The sequence below is a fragment of the Rhinoderma darwinii genome, chromosome 2 (assembly GCF_050947455.1).
Source record: "Rhinoderma darwinii isolate aRhiDar2 chromosome 2, aRhiDar2.hap1, whole genome shotgun sequence".
Taxonomy (NCBI): Eukaryota; Metazoa; Chordata; class Amphibia; order Anura; family Rhinodermatidae; genus Rhinoderma; species Rhinoderma darwinii.
Window position 1 is genome coordinate 187,635,303 of NC_134688.1, and position 20,509 is coordinate 187,655,811.

Genomic DNA, 20,509 nt, shown 5'->3' on the forward strand with positions numbered 1-20,509 from the left:
TAAGAGACAGACACATGGTATTCCTTAGGCCCTGTTCACACTGAGTTTTTTTGGCGCGGAAACCGCTCCGCAAAACTCGTCAAAAAACGCCCGAAAATGCCTCCCATTGATTTCACTGGGAGTTGGAAGAGTTTTTTTACCGCGAGTAAAAAAAAACGCATCGCGGTAAAAAGAAGCGACATGACCCGTTTAGAGGCGGTTTCCGCCTCCAAAACCGCATTTCAATCAGTCAGAAAAGGTAAAAAAAAACACCTTGACGAGTGTTTTGACGAGTTTTTGTCAAACCACTGTGCAAAAAACGTCTGGAACAGTTTTTGCAGGAGGAATTTTCCTCCTGCAAAAAACTCTGTGTGAACATAGCCTTAAAGGGGTTGGAGACGTTATGCATAATCTTTACAAATGTGTGGGAAAGGAGAATATCAGCAATTACAAATATATATTCATTAAAAGTGCTGCGCTGTTTTATCACTCTGTGAAGTCATAACCCATGGTTAACAAAGCTTGCTGCTCGCTTCCAGAAAACGGCCACAGATGGAAAGTCATGTGACTGGACATGTCCATTAGCAACCTCCATTGAAACACACTGCAAGCAATTACCACCAAGCTTTCACCTGTGCTTACGCAGGCCCTGGAGGTCCAGAAAACTAGCGAATGTACAGTGTGTCACAATGGAGGTTGCTATTTGCGTCCGGTTTTCTGTCGCGCACTTGTCATCGTTCAATTTTTTTATTTTATGATAATTTAAAAAACAGGTGGGGAGTTTATCCAGGAAAATCCATTTGAATGTTAAATAAATAATATATAATCATACACAAAAATGGCATCCATTCTTCTCCATATAAGAATTTTGTGTATCTTTGTGAATCACATATATCTCACCTTGCTGCATCCTCTTCAAGCAGGAGTTTTACAAATTGCCTAGGTATGTGCAAGGAGAGGACACTCTCAGCCATTTGCTCTAATATGCGTAGGTGGTTTCCATCTGTTGTAGGAAACCGGTACATGCGACAAATCGCACCACCAAACACTAAAATAAGGGGAAAAAAAATTAAGCAAAACAACTTATTGGTCATTCGTGCTACAATTAGAAAAAAAAAAATCTGATCATCACAAAACTAATTTCAAGACACCATTATGGTCATTACCAAACCAAGGATAAAAAAATCTTAGCAACTACTAAAACGTTAGGAGCATATATATATATATATATATATATATATATATATATATATACATACATACATACATACACACACACACACACACACACACACACACACATGCCCTAGAAGTCACTGAATTAAGGATCTTCCAAATTGTGACCATTCCCAGCTAGCTTCTTTCACTGCAGACACACAGCGTGACGTCACCCACAGGTCCTTCAACCTTGGCGTCGGAAGAGAGAAGACACATCAGCTCCAGGCGTACAGTTGAATTTGCAGCAGCATCACCATGTGCAGGTAAGCATAGTAAACTCCCTAGAGACGAGCATATTAACCTTTTGGACGCCTGAAGCCGATGTATCTTCTTTGTCCGACGACAAGGTTTAAGGACCTGTGGGTGACGTCACGCTGTGTGTCTTTAGTGAAAGAAGCTGGGTGGGAACGATGAGAAGTGTATGATGCTGATTTGTCAGCGTCATACACTTCTATTCACAACGCCCAGTTGGTAAAAACACAATACACGCCCAGTTGGTAAAAACACAATACACGCCCAGTTGGTAAAACGAGAAAACACGCCCAGTTGTCCATTGAAAAGAAAAGCTAATTTGTATAAATATAAAATTGCTCATAACTTGGGCAAAAATGATCGTTTAAAAAAAAACAAAAAAAAACTTTGCTGTTATCTACATTGTAGCGCCCATCACATTCAATAGGAGATAGGGATTTGATAATCTGGTGAGAGAGCCTCTTTAAATACAGGGCAATTCTTCTGGAAACAAAACCCATCTAACTTGAAAGAGTTGGAGCAGTTTTGCCCGGAAGAATGGACAAAAATTCCAGTATCTAAGCTAATAGAGAGATACCACAAGAGACTTCCGCAGAAAAAGACATCTCCACAAAGTATTGACTTTCAGGGGGTGCACATTAAAGTTCTCTGGTTTTTGTCTTAGTTATTGCCTGTGTCACAGTAAAAAAAATATTTAACAACTGATAGGCATGTTGTGTAAATCAAGTGGTACAAACCCCCAAAAAATAAATTAAGGCTATGCCATCAAATTTCCCATCTCTAGAACAGTGCTCCCTGACCCGTTTTACCTTACATAGTTAGTACGGTTGAAAAAAGACACATGTCCATCAAGGGATGGGAAAAGGGAAGGTAAAAATTTCTCCACATAGGAGCGAATATTTTTTTGTTCTAGGAAATTATCTAAGCCTTTTTTAAAGAGGCTCTGTCACCAGATTCTCAAATCCCTATCTCCTATTGCATGTGATCGGCGCTGCAATGTAGATAACAGTAACGTTTTCTTTTTTTTTTTAAAACGTTCATTTTTGGCCAAGCTATGAGCCATTTTATATATATGCAAATGAGGTTTGAAATGGACAACTGGGCGTTTTTTTTTTCGTTATGTCCAACTGGGCGTGTATTGTGTTTTTAACTGGGCGTGTTTACGTGTATGACGCTGACCAATCAGTAACCAGTCAGCATCATACACTCATCTCCATTGATTTACACAGCAGCGATGTGCAGCCACATAAACAGAGATTAACGTTAATCAATTGTCCCGATAATGAATACACATGATCATCCAGCCTGGACGTCATGTGTATTCAGAATCCTGACACTTCTGAATCTTTTCTGTGAGATTTGCAGCAAGGGAAACGAGATTTCGTGTATTCATTATCAGGACAATTGATTAACGTTAATCTCTGTTTATGTGGCTGCACATCGCTGCTGTGTAAATCAATGGAGATGAGTGTATGATGCGGACTGGTCACTGATTGGTCAGCGTCATACACGTAAACACGCCCAGTTAAAAACACAATACACGCCCAGTTGGACATAACGAAAAAAAAAACGCCCAGTTGTCCATTTCAAACCTCATTTGCATATATATATATATATATATATATATATATATATATATATATATATATATATATAAAATAGCTCATAACTTGGCCAAAAATGAAAGTTTTTTTAAAAAAAACAAACGTTACTGTTATCTACATTGCAGCGCCGATCACATGCAATAGGAGATAGGGATTTGAGAATCTGGTGACAGAGCCTTTTTTTTTTTTTAATTCTTTCTTTTCGTGGCCGACAGCCACATATTTACAGAATACAAGATATATCAAGTACATATGGGAAGATATAACAAACTTACAGAAAGAAAGATGCATGAATTTGAACCTCATACTGTAAACCTATCAAGAGGTAGCATTATATGTCATCTCTAGAATATACTCATGGATACTCCCCACTATGCATAAGAAACGAACCTAAGCAGAAGTAAAGGAAAGGTATAGAAGGGCGGGAAGGGGAGGGAGGAGTAGCGACTCCCACCGAGGAGACCCCCGCCACTCTCGACCGGAACTCACTAGCTATCCACCAATGTCCACACTTCCAAGAATGTCTTTATAGGAGACAGTGTCCTGAAACACGATCCAAGGAGCCCACGTGAGGCAGAACCTAGCGTGAGTATCGTGAATGGAAGAAGTCAGGTCCTCCATATGCATAAGGTCGTTGACCTTCGAAACCCAGAGGGACAATGTAGGAGGAGAGGTTTTTTTCCAGAGCAAGGGAATACAGTGTCTTGCAGCCATCACTAAAAAGTGAAGCAGAGAGCGTTTGTAGATGTTAGCCGGAATGTCACAGTGATGCTAAAGGTGGTTTCAGTTACCTCGAGGATCACCTTCTTGACCCCGTCCCAAAATTCCGCTAGAAGCGGGCAAGACCAGAAAGTGTGGAGGAGGGTACCATTATCCAAACCGCATCTCCAACAAAGAGGTGAGACGGTCGGGAAGATTCGATGGAGACGGACCGGGGTCCTATACCATCGTGTAAGCAGTTTGAAACTAGCTTCCTGATATCGTGAGCTAATTGAGGTTTTATGAGCTAGGATGAGAATTCGGGAACATTGACTTGCGGTAAACGTGATTCCCAGTTCCACCTCCCACTCAGAAACTTATCCAGGCGTTGGTAAGTCCGGCGGGTTCAGCAGGAGCTGGTAAATCGTGGACAGAGTATGGCGAGCTAGTCCACCGCCGGCACATACCTCTTCCAACGGAGATCTAGGGGCTTGGAATAGGGCCGGAGATGGTAATGAGGAGTAGAAGTGGCGGAGTTGAAATATACGCCAGTAACCCAAGGGAGGGAGGTCAGGCATCTGTGTCAACTCCGCGAGGGAGGGTCACTCTGAATTCTGCAGGAAGTGTTCTGCCCTAAATACGCCTGCCAACGACCATGACTTGAACACCGAATCAGTCATCCCGGAGGGGAAGGAGGGGTTCCCCAAGATCGGAGTCATGGGAGAGCAAAGAGGTAGGAGACTTGATCGGACCGTAAGAAGAGCACAGCATCGGAGTGTGGGGCTGATCGTGGGATGATGGTGAAGGGATGTGAGAAGTCCACGTTTCAACCATGGAATCGCCTCTAAAGGGACCTCCGAAAAGCCTTGCTCAAGGCCTACCCAGGCTTTAAAAGGGCAATGTCTGCACCAATCCACTACGCGCGACAGATGGGCTGCAATATAGTGCGAGCGAATGTCAGGGAGTGCCAGTCCCCCCCGTCTCCCGAGAGCGACACAGGAGCGCACGACTGAGGCGTGGGTGTTTGCCATTCCAAACAAAGGACATTTGAATGGAGTTAATTGCTTTGAAAAACGAAGGGGGAACTGCTATAGGAAGGGCTTGGAAAAGGTATAGCAGACGGGGTAGAATATTAATCTTAAAAATCGTACAGCGCCCCATCCACGTAAATGTGCCCCCCGTTCATCTGGCACAATCTGCTTTAATTTCGGCAAGAAACCCTGGGAAGTTTAAGTTATAAAGCTCCTTCAGGTCCGCCGGGATGCGCACACCTAGGTACTTAAGGGCCACCGGGTTCCATTTGAAACCAAAGGATTGCTCTAGTGTAGACAGCAGGGCGGGGGGGAGGGAGATATTCATGGCCTCAGATTTGGAAAAATTAATTTTAAAATTGGAGAGGCTGGGAAAGCGACGAAACTCCTGCATCAGATTCGGGAGGGAGACAGAAGGGCTAGTCAGAAAGAACAACAGATCGTCTGCGTACGCTGCAACCTTATCGACCCGGGATCCCTCCCCTAGGCCCTTAATGTCCTGATTGGCTCGAGCATGTCTTAGGAATGGTTCCAGTGTAAGGATAAAGATCAAGGGGGACAAGGGGCAGCCCTTGTGGTTTGTAAAATCTTCCGAAAGTATACCATTCATACGAACCCTGGCAGATGGGCAGGAGTACAATGACATTATCCAACCCATCATTTGAGGACCCAGTCCGAGAAGTGTTTCCTCCATGTACGTCCAATTAACTCTGTCAAATGCTTTTTCAGCATCGGTGGACAGAAGCATAAGTGGTACGCGAGACAATTTGGACTTGTGTATGAGATTGATCGCTTTCGTGGTGTTGTCTCGGGCCTCTCGTCCCAACATGAACCCCGCCTGGTCAAGATGAATTACCCCACTGAGCAAGGGGGCCAAGCGCATTGCCAGAATCTTAGCGAAAAGTTTAATGTCGGCGTTAAGCAGTGAAATTGGCCTGTAACTTGCGCATTGGGAAGGGTCTTTCCCCAGTTTGGGAATCACCGCTATATGGGCCCTGAGAGCATCTGGTGGAACGCGAGCGGAGGAGGAGAGAGAATTCAGGGATGACAGAAGATACGGGCCAAGGCAGGAGAATTTTTTTTTATAGTAGGGTAGTGTGAAACCATCAGGCCCCGGGGCCTTACCAGAGGCGGAATTTTTGAGCGCATCAGTTAATTCGGTTGTAGTAATTGGGTCCTCCAAAGCAGTGAGTACCTCCTCTGCCAAGGGCGGCAATCCCGAGTCCGCAATATATGATTGGATATGTGCGCGGAAGTCGCTTGACAGCGTGGCCGGATTGGTGGAGTCGGCGTTGTAAAGGCAAGCATAGAAGTCGTGGAACTGTGCAGGTATGTCCAGTGGCAGATTGACTCGCGTACTGGGGGAGGATGCAATAAAGGGTACATAAGTGCGCGCTTGCTGGATTCGCAGAGCTCTGGCAAGCGATCTGCTGCATTTGTTTCCATACTCGTAAAAATGGCGCTTGCATTTAGAGAGGGTGGCTTTAGCTTTGGATAATAGTATGGTACGTAGTTCGTCCCGTTTCTGAATTAACGCAGTTCGACATTCCAGTTCATGCGAGCGTTTGTGTGTGGTCTCTAAGGCCTTGATTTCCGACAGTAGCCGAATAGTCACGACGCGCTCTTTTTTCAACCGGGCACCGTGTTTGATAAGAGAGCCACGAACGACACATTTATGTGCCTCCCATAGCACCCTTGGATTCGTGTCAGCGGATGTGTTTGTGGTGAAATAGTCATCCAGCGTACGTTGTACATCCGATGAGACAAGGGAGTCATTAAGAAGCGAGGGATTAAGTTTCCATTGGGATTGGTACAGTATCGGAGTTTGCAATGATATGGACACCGTGACAAGGGCATGGTCTGAGAAAGAGATGGAATCAATGTCGGCCGCCTGTAGCGTCGGAAGAGCGCGATGCTTGATAAATAACAGATCGAGTCTGGAGTAAATATCATGTACGGAGGAGTAAAATGAAAAGTCCCTGTCTGCTGGATGTAAAAGACGCCACGTATCCACAAAGTTATGGTCGCGGAGGGCTTGTTTAATGCGACGTAGTTGGAAATGTGGGATTGACGATGAACCAGAGGAGACATCCATGGTCGGTTCCATTGCCACATTAAAATCACCTCCTAAAACAATGGTACCCTCCTCAAACTCCTCCAGTGTATCAAAAAAACCAATCAGTGCCGAGCCCTGACCCACATTGGGCAAATAGGAGGCGAAGGTATAGATCTGTGAGTCGATGCCGCCCTTGACCAAAAGCATTCGCCCCATCCCATCACTGCGAGAGTCCAGAAATTCCCATGGAATAGAGCGGGAAAGAAGGATACTTGTCCCTCTGGATTTCGGGTCGGGAGAGAAACTATGATTAGCATGTGGAAACCATAAGTTAGACAACTTAAAGGGTTTCCGTTCACTCAAATGCGTTTCCTGCAGGAAAGCTACGTGTAATTGTCTACCTTTCAGCATGTTAAGCAGAATGGATCGCTTCCCAGGACTATGTAAGCCCTTGACATTCAATGAGCCTATCCGCAGGTCTGTCTGGGAGTGTCGGGCCATGTTCCCGGCGGGAAGGGGTAGAAGGTAAGGAAGGGAGGACGAGAAGGGGAGAAGTGGAAAATCAGGTAGAAGAAGAAGAAAATAGACAGAAAAGTGGCCCAGAGGCCGACTCCTACGTGGCAAGAAGACCTGTGTAGAAAAAGATTATCAACAAAACGAGAACAAGGAAAACCAAAGAGAAGTGGGGGGGGGGAGCCCCATGCAGTGAGCAGCACATCAATGAAAAATATAACTTTCGTCCAATGCCCACCAAGAGGTGAGCAAGGGAGGCCAGAACACCTTATATAACCAAGCCCAACAGACAAGGCCAATCAAACAATATTATCCCTTTTCCTGAAAGCTTTAAGAGCGGAACACGAAGAGACACCCGGGCAAGGTTATTGGAAGAGTACGAGCTCAGGCCGTTATCTCAACCATTTGAGGAGGCCAGACAAGCCAGCAATCCTCTGACCGGCATTAAAATACCCTGTCATGCTCACCTGCCGCCCGGTACAATAACCCTGCCCGGATACTCTACAATGCGCAAATATCCGACGAGACACCTGTGATCGATAAGAGGAGGGGAGGGGAAAGAAAGGGGATGGAAGGGAGGAAGAGGAGTGGGAGAGGTAGGTAAGAGGGGAGGGGAGACAAAAATATCCGGTACCCACCAAAGATGAGCAAGGGATACAACACTGGTACATATAACCGGTCTCTGCGTACATGACGTTACGATCAATAGGAACCCCCTTCCTGAAAACATTGAAATATGAATATGAAATATGTAGAGAAGGCTAAGAAAGATGGTAACAGCCGCGACAAATAGACTACCCATTAATGTATATGCGAAACGGTATCACACAGAAGAACACCACAATAAATGGGAGTAGCCCGTTAACGTATGTTACACTATTCATATAACATGTAATAGGACCCTGGGCAGAAATACTGACGATTTGAAATAAGAATGAGCACAATACCCCCCGGCCGATCGCCTGTATGAGCGCGACGGGTTAAGGGCACTAAAAGGGGAGGTGGGTCCTACATATACCGGTATACCAACATGTTGGGGATGGGGGAGGGGGGGGACTGGAAACGAAGGATAAGAGTAAGATGAAGGACCGGGTATATCAACTGTTCTGCAGGTAGCGTGAGATCAGACGTATCGGGAGAGAGACAAAAGGAGGACCCCTAGTGGTTGGCAGGGATATATTAACAGCAACAAATTCAAATAATGTGCCTAGGCACAAAAGTCCCAATTATCCAACCACTGTTTGGATTGTATCAATTAAAATATAAAACTTTTATTAGTGTATCTAAATAAAGGACATACAACAAGCAGAGGTTAAAATTGTTTTCAAAGGACGGCCAGCATATCATAGGAAGTTGAATGAGTGTATGTAGCACATCGCTACACACAGTGTGACAGGCTAATTCGGCAGCTGCAGACTGCCGTTTGTTCATGCAGTCACACTGAAGTGAAAAGGATCGCTGAGCCGTCAGTGAATATTAAAATGGCGATAGCCCCCCCGACATGTTTCGCTGCACAAGCAGCGTCCTCAGGGGATAATTCGGGGGTAGCGATGTGCTACATACACTCATTCAACTTCCTATGATATGCTGGCCGTCCTTTGAAAACAATTTTAACCCCTTCCCTCTTTGGCCACTTTTGACCTTCCTGACAGAGCCTCATTTTTCAAATCTGACATGTTTCACTTTATGTGGTAATAACTCCGGAATGCTTTTACCTATCCAAGCGATTCTGAGATTGTTTTCTCGTGACACATTGGACTTTGTTACTGGCAAAATTTGCCCGATACATTCAGTATTTAATTGTGAAAAACACCAAAATTTAGCGAAAAATTGCAAAAATTAGCATTTTTCTCAATTTAAATGCATCTGCTTGTAAGACAGGCAGTTATACCACACAAAAATGTTGCTAACTAACATCCCCCATATGTCTACTTTATATTGGCATCGTATTTTGATCATCATTTTATTTTTCTAGGACGTTACAAGGCTTAGAACTTTAGCAGCAATTTCTCACATTTTCAAGAAAATTTCAAAAGGCTATTTTTACAGGGGCCAGTTTAGTTGTGAAGTGGCTTTAAGGTCCTTAGATATTAGAAACCCCCAATAAGTCACCCCATTTTGAAAACTGCACCCATCAAAGTATTCAAAACAGCATTTAGAAAGTTTCTTAACCCTTTAGACATTGCGCAGGAATTAAGGCAAAGTAGAGGTGAAATTTACAAAGTTCATTATTTTTTTCCAGAAATTCATTTTGAATCAATTTTTTTTGTACCACGGAATGTTTTACCCAAGAAATGCAACTCAATATTTATTGCCCAGGTTCTGCAGTTTTAGGAAATATCCCACATATGGCCCTAGTGCGCTAATGGACTGAAGCACCGGCCTCCGAAGCAAAGGAACACCTAGTGGATTTTGGGCCTCCTTTTTATTAGAATATATTTTAGGCACCATATCCGCTTTGAACAGGTCTAGTGGAACTAAAACAGTGGAAACCCCCCAAAAGTGACTCCATTTTGGAAACTACACCCCTCGAGGAATTTATCTAGGGGTGTAGCAAGCATTTTGACCGGCCAGTTTTTTTGCAAAAATTTTTGGAACTAGGTCATGAAAATCTACATTTTTTCAAATAAAATGTAGGTTTAGCTAATTTTTTTTCATTTCCAAGAGAACTAAAGTAGAAAAAGCACAACATTTGTAGAGCAATTTCTCCCGAATAAAACAATACCCCACATGTGGTAATAAACGGCTGTTTGGACACACGGCGGGGCTTAGAAGGGAAAGAGCGCCATTTGGCTCTTGGAGCTCAAATTTAGCAGGAATGGTTTGCGGAGGCCATGTCACATTTGCAAAGCCCCTGAGGGGACAAAACAGTGGAAACCCCCAACAAGTGACCCCATTTTGGAAACTATACCCCTTGAGGAAATTATCTAGGGGTATAGTGAGCATTTTGACCCCACAGGTTTTTTGAAGAAATTATTGCAAGTAGGCTGGGAAAATGAAAATCTAAATTTTTTCAAATAAAATGTAGGTTTAGCTAATTTTTTTTCATTTCCACAAGGACTAAAGGAGAAAAAGCACCATAAAATTTGTAAAGAAATTTCTCCCGAGTAAAACAATACCCCACATGTGGTAGTAAACGGCTGTTTAGACACACAGCGAGGCTGAGAAGGGAAAGAGCGCTATTTGGTTTTTGGAACTCAAATTTAGCAGAAATGGTTTGCGGAGGCCATGTCGCATTTGCAAAGCTCCTGAGGGGACAAAACAGTGGAAACCCCCAACACGTAACCCCATTTTGGAAACTACACCCCATGAGGAAATTATCTAGGGGTGTAGCAAACATTTTGACCAGCCAGTTTTTTTACAGAACTTATTGTAAGTAGGCCGTAAAAATGAAAATCTACATTTTTTCAAAGAAAATGTAGGTTTAGGTATTTTTTTTTCATTTCCACAAGGACTGAAGGAGAAAAAGCACTGCAACATTTGTAAAGCAACTTCTCCCGAGTAAAACAATACCCCACATGTGGTCACAAACATCTGTTTGGACACACGGTAGGGCTCAGAATGGAAGGAGCACCATTTGGATTTTGGAATGGTTTCTGGGTGTCATGTCATATTTGCTGAGCCCCTGTAGTACTAGTACAGTGGAAACACCCCAAAAGTGACTCCATTTGGGAAACTGCACCCCCTGAGGAATCATCTAGGGGTATAGTGAAAATTTTGATCCCAAAGGTTTTTTGCTGAATTAATTAGAATTAAGCCATGAAAATGAAAAATATTTTTTTTTTCCAACAAGATGTCGTTTTAGATACACATTTTTCATTTTTGCAAGGAATAGAGAAGAAAAAGCACCCCAACATTTGTAAAGTAATTTCTCCCGAGTACAGTAACGCCCCATATGTGGTTATAATCGGCTGTTTACGTATATGGGAGCATTCAGAAGAAAAGGAGCGGTATTTATCTTTTGGAGCGTAGATTTTGCTGGAATGGTTTGCGAACAGCATGTTGCATTTGCAAAACCACTGATGTACCAAACAAAAGTGACCCCGTTTTAGAAACTACACCCCTAAAGGCATTTATCAAGGGATGTAGCGAGAATTTAGACTCCACAGGTGTTTTTCAGAAATGAATACGCAGTGGATTGTGCAAAGTGAAAATTGCAATTTCTCCACTGATCTGCCCATTCACCGCACAAGATGTTGTGCCCCTAGAGAATCTTACCACATAAATTGTTAAGCGGGTTCTCCCGGGTATGGTAATGCCTTACTTGTGGCCATAAATTGCTGTTTGGGCACACTGTAGGGCTAAGAAGGGAAAGACCGCCATTTTGAGCATGGATTTTGCTTGGTAATAGTTCTGTTTGGGGTTTTGCTGGTATTTCCGTTTATAATGTGGTGGCATATGTAATCTGTGCGGAGAACATCAGGGTATATGTAATCTGTGCGGAGAACATCAGGGCATAATAAGAGGGTATAAAAATGGGGTAAATAATACAATTATCCATAGATGTGTGTTACGCTGTGAAGCAATCCGTTATGCACAGGCCGGTGTCACACTGATAAACGGTTTTCTTTCTTATTCCCCTTTTGTAATGCTCTGCACCTTTTGGGGACTTTTTCTCCTTCGTAGTTTGGGAAATATTACTGGGAAAGTTTTGCACTGGTATAATACGGGCACCCTCGCTTCCAGCGGATGTCCCTTCCCTTTCCTAGTTCCTAAATCCTGGGGCCCTGAAACTGAAGGAATGTTCCCCTCCGGCCTGCGCATTGAGATGTTTTTCATCACCGCATTACTAGTGCCATAACTTTTTTATTTTTCAGTTGATTGAGCGGTGTGCGGGCTTGTTTTTTGCGAGACGGGCTGTAGATTTTATTGGTACCATTTTAGAACACATACGACTTTTTGATCACTTTTTATTTCATTTTTTGGTAAAGGAAATTACCAAAAACAAGCAATTCTGGAATAGTTTTTTATTGTTTTTTTTATCGGCATCCACAGTGCACCCTAAATTACATGTTAGCTTTATTCTGCGGGTCGATACGATTACGGCGATACCAAATTTATATAGTTTTTTTTATGTATTGCAGCTTTTGCACAATAAAATCACTTTTTTTATAAAATCATTTGTTTTCTGTGTCGACATTCTAAGACCCATAACTTTATTATTTTTGCGTGCACAAAGCGGTGTCAGGGATTATTTTTTGCGGGACGGATTGTCGTTTTTATTAGTACTATTTTGGAGTAAATGTGACTTTTTGATCACTTTTTATAGCATTTTTTGGAAGGAGATGTGACCTAAAAACAAAAGATTCTGGCGTTGTTTTTCATGGTTTTTTTTTACGGCGTTCACCATGCGGGATAAATTACATAATTGTTTTGTAGTTTGGGTCGTTACGTACGCGGCGATACCAAATTTATATAGTTTTTTTTATGTATTGCGGCTTTTGCACAATAAAATCACTTTTTTTATAAAATCATTTGTTTTCTGTGTCGCCATATTCTAAGACCCAGAACTTTTTTATTTTTGCGTGCACGAAACGGTGTCAGGGATTATTTTTTGCGGGACGGATTGTTATTTTTTATTAGTACTATTTTGGAGTAAATGTGACTTTTTGATCACTTTTTATAGCATTTTTTGGAAGGAGACGTGACCTAAAAACAAAGATTCTGGCGCTGTTTTTCATGTTTTTTTTTTACCGCGTTCACCGTGCGGGATAAATTACATAATAGTTTTGTAGTTTGGGTCGTTGCGGACGCGGCGATACCAATTATGTATACTTTTTTTGATTTTTACGGTTTTTCCCATAATAAAAGACTTACTATGGGAAAAAAGTCAGTTTAGCTTTATTTTTATTTGAAATGTGTGTGTTTTTATTGTTTTACCACATTTTTATTAACTTTTTTTTACTTTTTTTACTTGTCCCACTAGGGGACATGAGGGCCTGATGCCCCGATCGCTACTCTAATACACTGCACTACATACGAAGTGCAGTGTATTAGCGCTGTCAGTTATTCACTGACAGCAAGCCTATGAGGACACGCCGCAGGCGGGTCCTCATCGGCTCCCGTACAAGGCAGACTCGGACGCCATTTTCTGGCGTCCGATTGCCACAGCAACCCAGCGATTGCATCACTGGGTTGCCGATCGGGTGAAAGCATCTGAGGGGTTAATCTGCCGGATCGGAGAATAGCTCCGGTCCTGGCAGTTACAGGAGGGTGCCAGCTGTATAATACAGCTGTCACCCCGCGGTGATGGTGCCGGCTCTGCTCCTGAGCCCGCACCATCACTGCGCCGTATATATACGGCGCTTTGCGGGAAGCACCTCCCGACAGCGCCGTATATATACGGCGGATGTCGGGAAGGGGTTAACCTCTGCTTGTTGTATGTCCTTTATTTAGATACACTAATAAAAGTTATATTTTAATTGATACAATCCAAACAGTGGTTGGGAAATTGAGATCAGACGTATCAACCCGCTTCCAGGAAAGTCCCATTGATCCAGGGAAGAAGTATCGGGACTGTTCAGCATGGCCCGCTTATAAGGACACTCTTCAGGAGGGCGGATAAAGAACCTGTAAACAATGCCATCAATATTGTATCATGGTGACAAAGTGTAGATCCGGAGACCGGCTCAGGCGGCAGTCGAAGCGAGAGGTCCGGCTGAGATCCTATTGAATCCCGTAGCGAGGGTCTGTTGAAAGGCTGGCTCGGGCGCCGATTGCGTCGGCGTTGAGGCGGGTCAGGCCGTTCCAGTGCCAGCCAGTCCGGTACCGGGAACGGATCAATCTGCAAGAGAAAGGAGGTTGCGTCTTTCCTGACGACCACGTGAAACAGATGTCCCCATCTATATGTGGCTCCAGCCGCTTTGATCTTCTCTAGTAGCTGGTGCAATAGACGTCTCATGTATAGCGTCCGCGGAGAGACATCCGGATAGACCGCGACCCTGCCTCCATCAACAGAAATTGGACCATGCGACCATGCTCCTCGGACAATCAAGTCTTTGTCCGAATAGTAATGCAGACGACACAGGACGTCCCGCGGGTTTGAAGGGTCATTCGGACCGGGCCGAGAGACTCTGTGAACACGGTCCATTAAGAATGTAGCTTCCAAGGGTCTATTGGTGACTGTATTAAAGATGGCAGTGATTCTATTAGGGAGGTCGTCTCTGGGGCCTAAGTCCGGGAGGCCCTTCAGTCGAATATTATTTCTGCGGCCTCTGTTTTCTTGATCATCCAGTTGGAGGGCAAGGGATTGCATATGTATTCTATTTGCAATGGCTGCCTGCTCCAATATTAGCACTCGGCTGTCAATAGCGGAAACCGCGCAGTCAGTAGAAGTAATCCTGGTATCCACCCTGTCCACTTCGTGTCTCAGGTCCGCAATAGCTTGTTGGTGGGATTGCTCAATCCTAGTAACCAGGGAATCTAAGTCCTGTCTGGTAGGGAGAGCTTGTATTAGTTCCCTGAGTAAATGTAAGTCTGCATGCAGGGCAGGCTGCAGGGGGATACCATCAGGTCTTCCAGGCTGGGGGATTGTGACTGACGGCAGGGCAGACAGGGGGATGGCAGGGGACACTGGCGGTACCTCATTACTGCTGGTCCCTGGAGATGGAGCAGACATCTGTGGATCGTTCAGCTGCCCCTGCATGCATGGTGCCGCTGCCGCGTTCAGGCGATCCTCTGCACTCCACGTGGCCGCTGGCTGTGCAGCGGCCGCCATGACACCCAGGACCCCTGGAGCGGCTTACGGCGCTGAGAGGAAGCGGTCCATGCTGACACTCCGTGTCTGCGAGCGAGGTAAGGAGCGGGAGGGTGTAGAGCTTTGTCCCCTACGCTTTCCAGGCATCTCCCGGTAATCAGGACGGGCTCAGGCTGTATTCTGCGGCTCTGCTGCACGGCACTCCCCCGAGAAGCGTGTTCACTCCGCCATAGCTAAGCCTCGCCCTTCGACAGAGCCTCTTTAAAGCCATCTACTGTCCCTGCTGTGACCAGCTCCTGCGGTAGACTATTCCATAGATTCACAGTTCTCACAGTAAAGAAGGCTTGTCGCCTCTACAGGTTGAACCTTTTTTTTTTCAGACAGAGATAGTGCCCCCTTGTTTTTTATGTTAATCATGTCCCCCGCTTAGTCGTCTTTTTTTAAAGGCTAAATAGGTTTAGTTCTATTAATCTTTCCTCATAACTTAGATTCTCCATGCCCCTTATTAGCTTTGTTGCTCTTCTTTGTATTTTTTCCAACTCCAGCGCATCCTTTCTATGAACTGGAACCCAGAACTGAACTGCATATTCTGGATGAGGCCTCACTAATGCTTTGTAAAGTGGTAATATTACATCCCTGTCCCGCGAGTCCATGTCGCTTTTAAAACACGACAATATCTTGCTGGCCCTTGAAGCAGCTGATTGACATTGCATGCTGTCATTTAGTTTATTATTTACAAGATCCTTCTCAACAAGTGACTCCCCCAGTGTAGCTCCTCCTAGGACATATGATGCATGCAGGTTGTTCGTACCCAGATGCATAACTTTACATTTATCTACATTAAACTTCATTTGCCAACTGCCCAAACACTTAGTTTGTTTAAATCCGCTTGTAATTCACAAACATCTTCCATAGTCTGAACTATATTACATAGCTTGGTGTCATCTGTAAAAATAGAAATAGTGCTATTAATCCCATCCTCTTTATCATTAATAAATAAGTTGAATAATAGTGGTCCCAGCACTGAACCCTGGGGTACACCACTTATAATCGGGGACCATTCAGAGTAGGAATCATTGACCACAACTCTCTGGATACGGTCCTTGAGCCAATTCTCAATCCAATTACAAACTATACTATCTAAACCTATAGTCCTTAATTTACCCACAAAAATTACAAGTGGGGAAGAGGGGGAGGTAAACCTCCAGCTCACCATTGGTTGTGTCTGGGGACAGACAGCGCCCGGATTCCCGCACGGCCAGCGGTGAACAACAGGAAGAAAAATAGAGCCAAGATTCAGCGCTGAGTGTGAGTTAAAAAGGAACTCCTGTTCTAATTTTATTAATGTAACAAAAAATAAAATGAACTAAATAGAATAGTTGCGGAATGCAGCAGAGTAGAGGAGTGTTGGGTGAAGGATTGAAGTAAATTTGCAAATTTGAACAGGGCTTACTTCAATCCTTCACCCAACACTTATCTCTGTATTCTGCTGCATTCCGGAACTATTCTATTTAGTTCATTTTATTTTTTGTTACATTAATAAAATTGGAACAGGAGTTCCTTTTTAACTCACACTCAGCGCTGGATCTTGGCTCTATTTTTCTTCCTTAATTTACCCATTAGACATCTATGGGGGACAGTGTCAAATGCCTTTGCAAAGTCCAAAAACACTACATCCACAGCGGCCCCTCTGTCTAGGCTTCTGCTCACCTCTTCATAAAAACAAAATCAGGTTAGTTTGACAACATCTGTCCTTAGTAAAACCGTGCTGGCTGTCACTTATAATACTGTTTTTTGTCACATAATCCCTCAAACATTTTCCCCACGATGGATGTTAAGCTTACTTGTCTATAATTACCTGGGGAAGACCTAGAGCCCTTTTTGAAAATAGGCACCACATTTGCCCTGCGCCAGTCCCATGGCACTACACCAGTCACTAGAGAATATTAAGAAGAGGGGGACTGAAATAACTGAACTAAGCTCTTTAAGAAATCCAGGGTTTAACCCATCTAGTCCTTGTGTACATTTATTTTATTTAACCCGTTAGTGGCCGCCAATACGCCTTTTCACGGCGGCCACTAACGGGCTTTATTCTGATGCATATGCCTTTTTACGTCACTGCATCAGGAATAAGTAAACAGAGCAGGGAGCCGTCAAATCTCCCTGCTCTGAGCTGCCAGAGGCAGCTGAGGGCTGGGGGCATCCCTGCTCTGCCGGGTGAGATCGATAGAAGTATCGATCTCACCCGTTTAACCCCTCAGATGCGTGGGAGCTCCCTCTCGCTCCCACCGATACCCGGCGATATGATCGCCGAGTGTCTGTGTCTCCAATGGCAGCCGGGGGCCTAATAAAGGCCCCCAGGTCTGCCTGGAGCGAATGCCTGCTAGATCATGCCGGAGGCATGACCTAGCAGATGCCTGTCCGTTTTAAACGGACAGGCAGTAATACACTGCAATACAAAAGTATTGCAGTGTATTATAATAGCGATCTGAGAATCGCATATTAAAGTCCCCTACTGGGACTAGTAAAAAAGTTAAAAAAAAGTTTAATAAAGTTAAAAAAAAAGTGAAAAAAAATGAAAAACCCACCTTTTCCCCTTACAAAATGCTTTACTATTAAAAAAACAAAATAAAGTAAAAAAGTTACACATATTTGGTATCGCCGCGTCCGTAACAACCCCAACTATAAATTTATTACATTATTTAACCCGAACAGTGAACGCCGTAAAGAATGTAATAAAAAAACCATGGAAAAATTGCTGTTTTCTTTGAATCCTGACTTTAAAAAAATGTGATAAAAAGTGATCAAAAAGTCGCATCTACTCCAAAATGGTACCAATAAAAACTACAAGTCGTCCCGCAAATAAAAGCCCTCATACAACCGCATCGGCAAAAAATAAAAACATTACGGCTCTTCAAATATGGAGACACAAAAACAAATAATTTTGAAAAAAAGCGTTTTTACTGTGTAAAAGTAGTAAAACATACAAAAACTATACAAATTTGGTATCGTTGCAATTGTAACAACCCGCTGAATAAAGTTAGTGTGTTATTTATATCAAACGGTAAACGGTGTAGATTTAAGACGCGAAAAAGAGTGGCAAAATTTCAGTTTTTTTTCTATTCCCCCCCAAAAAAAAGTTAATAAAAGTTAATCAATAAATAATATGTCCCCCAAAATGGTGCTATTAAAAAATACAACTTGTCCCGCAAAAAACAAGACCTTATACAGCTATGTCGACGCAAAAATAAAAAGGTTATAGCTCTTGGAATGCGACGATGGAAACACGTAAAAAATGGCTTGGTCATTAAGGTTTAAAATAGGCTGGTCATTAAGGGGTTAATTTAGCTTGGACCATATCTACAATCATCCAATTCAGTATATCAGCTGATATATTAACAGCACTGGCACCGGCTACATCAGCTGCTCTTTCTTCTGTTGTATATACAGAGCTAAAGAACCCATTTAGTAACTCTGCCTCTTCTTGATCCATTGTGTCCAACTCCCCATTACCACTATCTAAGGGTCCTACATGTTCAGACCTTGGCTTTTTTGCATTTCTATACTTGAAGAATTTTTGGGGATTTGTTTTACTATCCATGGCCACCTGCCTTTCATTTTTCTTCCGCTGCTCTACGGCCACTCACTGACAAGGTGGTTGGGAGTACAGAAACAGCCGAGCTACATGGTTTCCTTACCTCCCATAGAAGTGAATGGGAGTTACGGAAACAGCATAGCACAGCAAGCTACACTGTTCCCAGAAATTGGAAGCTATGGAAACAGTGCAGCTCACTGTGTTACGCTGTTTCCGTAACTTTCATTTACTTCTATAGGAGTTACAGAAACAGTGTAGCTAAGCTGTTTCTGTACTCCCAACCACCTTAACAGTTAGTGGCCAGAGACCAGCGAGAGCAAGAGAATGTAGGATGGGGGCGTCAGAGGAACCCGTTCTAGAGATAGGTGCGGGTCCAAGAGGTGGCACCCGCATCTATCGAACATTTATGGCATATCCTATGGACGTCATAAATGTCCAAGTTGGGAAAACCCCTTTAATTCATGGTTGTAACACAACAAAACAGAAAAAAATCCAGGGTGGGTGAATACTTTCGCAAGGCACTGTACCCCTGGTTAGTCCTATAAAGAAACCCAAGTTAAATTGTATTAACTTGTGCCTACGGTTTGATTCTGTGTGCTAATCAACCTCTGCCAGATTCTGAAGAATATATGAAGGTGCGTAAGATGGTAATAGATACATTTCTTGAAGCCAGGACAGGTACGCATGTTGCATGCGAATACAAGGAAGGCACACAACAACACTTGTTTCGTATTAAATTTGCATAAAACATTGGAAAGTAAGCTACCAAGCAGATACTTGCTCGTGCCTGGAAACAACCTACCCTTGACTTCTCTGAAGTGAAAGGAAATCTTCAGTAGCTTTGGACCCTCAAAATGGCTAATAGCACTATATACAGGGTGGGGAGTGTAGCATAATAAAAAAACTAAAAAAATAAGATTAAAAAAATTAAAAAATAAATAAATAAATTGGTGGGTTTGCAAGCGGTGGGTTCTTGATGTTTAATTGCTCCAGGCTCTCCTTACTGAACGCAGCAAGCCCCTCCCCTCTGAGAAATGACCTATCAAGCGTTCAATCAGGAGAGGGCTAGAGCTGTCACTTAGAGCAGAGGATAGGTGCTGGCAGCATACAGTGAGAGAGCCTGGAGCACGTGAACATCAAGAAACCGCCTCCGTGGCACTTGCAATTGCAGCGTCGGAGTCATTAAAACATTGATTTCTTCATCATGCAACATGCATGACTGACACCACCGGTATAGATACGATACACTCCCCACCCTGCACATAGCGCTGTCAGCAGTTTTGAGGGAAGCTATTTTTGTAATGTTTTTTGGTTTTGCTTTTATGGCGTTCACCGTGCGTTACAAATTACATGTTACTTTTTATTCTGCGGGACGATACGATTACTTCAATAGAAAATGTCATTGTTTTGAAACTTTTACAAAATAAAATAAATAAATTGTTTTGCTCTATTCTGAGAACAATAACGGCATTTTTCCATCGATGGAGCTGGGTGAAGGCTATCTATATATATATATATATATAAATCTCTCTCTCTATATATAGATATATATAGTCCAAAAACAGATGAACACAGCACTCCAACAAACCATAAGTTAGGCCATGTGCGCGTTACCAGTGGATGAATCAGTTCCCAGACTTCAATATAAAACAAACCATAGAACAGAGTAACGGCACCATGACTTCAGAGTAGGTGAGGTGAATAAATCCACCCTGTTTCATCTACTCTGAAGTCCTGGTGCCATTGCTCTGTTCTATGATATATATATATATATATATATATATATATTTATTTTTTTTTATTTTTTTTTTTAACTGTGCAAAAGTCTTAGGCTGTTGTGGAAAAATGCTGCAAAGTAAGAATGCT

General features: G+C 43.2%; 1 protein-coding gene across 9 annotated transcripts in view; it reads right to left on the minus strand.

Annotated features, from left to right (window-relative positions):
- INPP4A (inositol polyphosphate-4-phosphatase type I A) overlaps positions 1–20,509 on the minus strand; it is a 106,563-nt gene that overhangs the window by 34,212 nt on the left and 51,842 nt on the right. For all 9 annotated transcript variants that reach the window (XM_075852613.1, XM_075852612.1, XM_075852608.1 and 6 more), the window contains exon 10: positions 880–1,027. In XM_075852613.1, the coding sequence (XP_075708728.1) occupies positions 880–1,027 (148 nt within the window). The remainder of the gene's footprint in view (positions 1–879; positions 1,028–20,509) is intronic.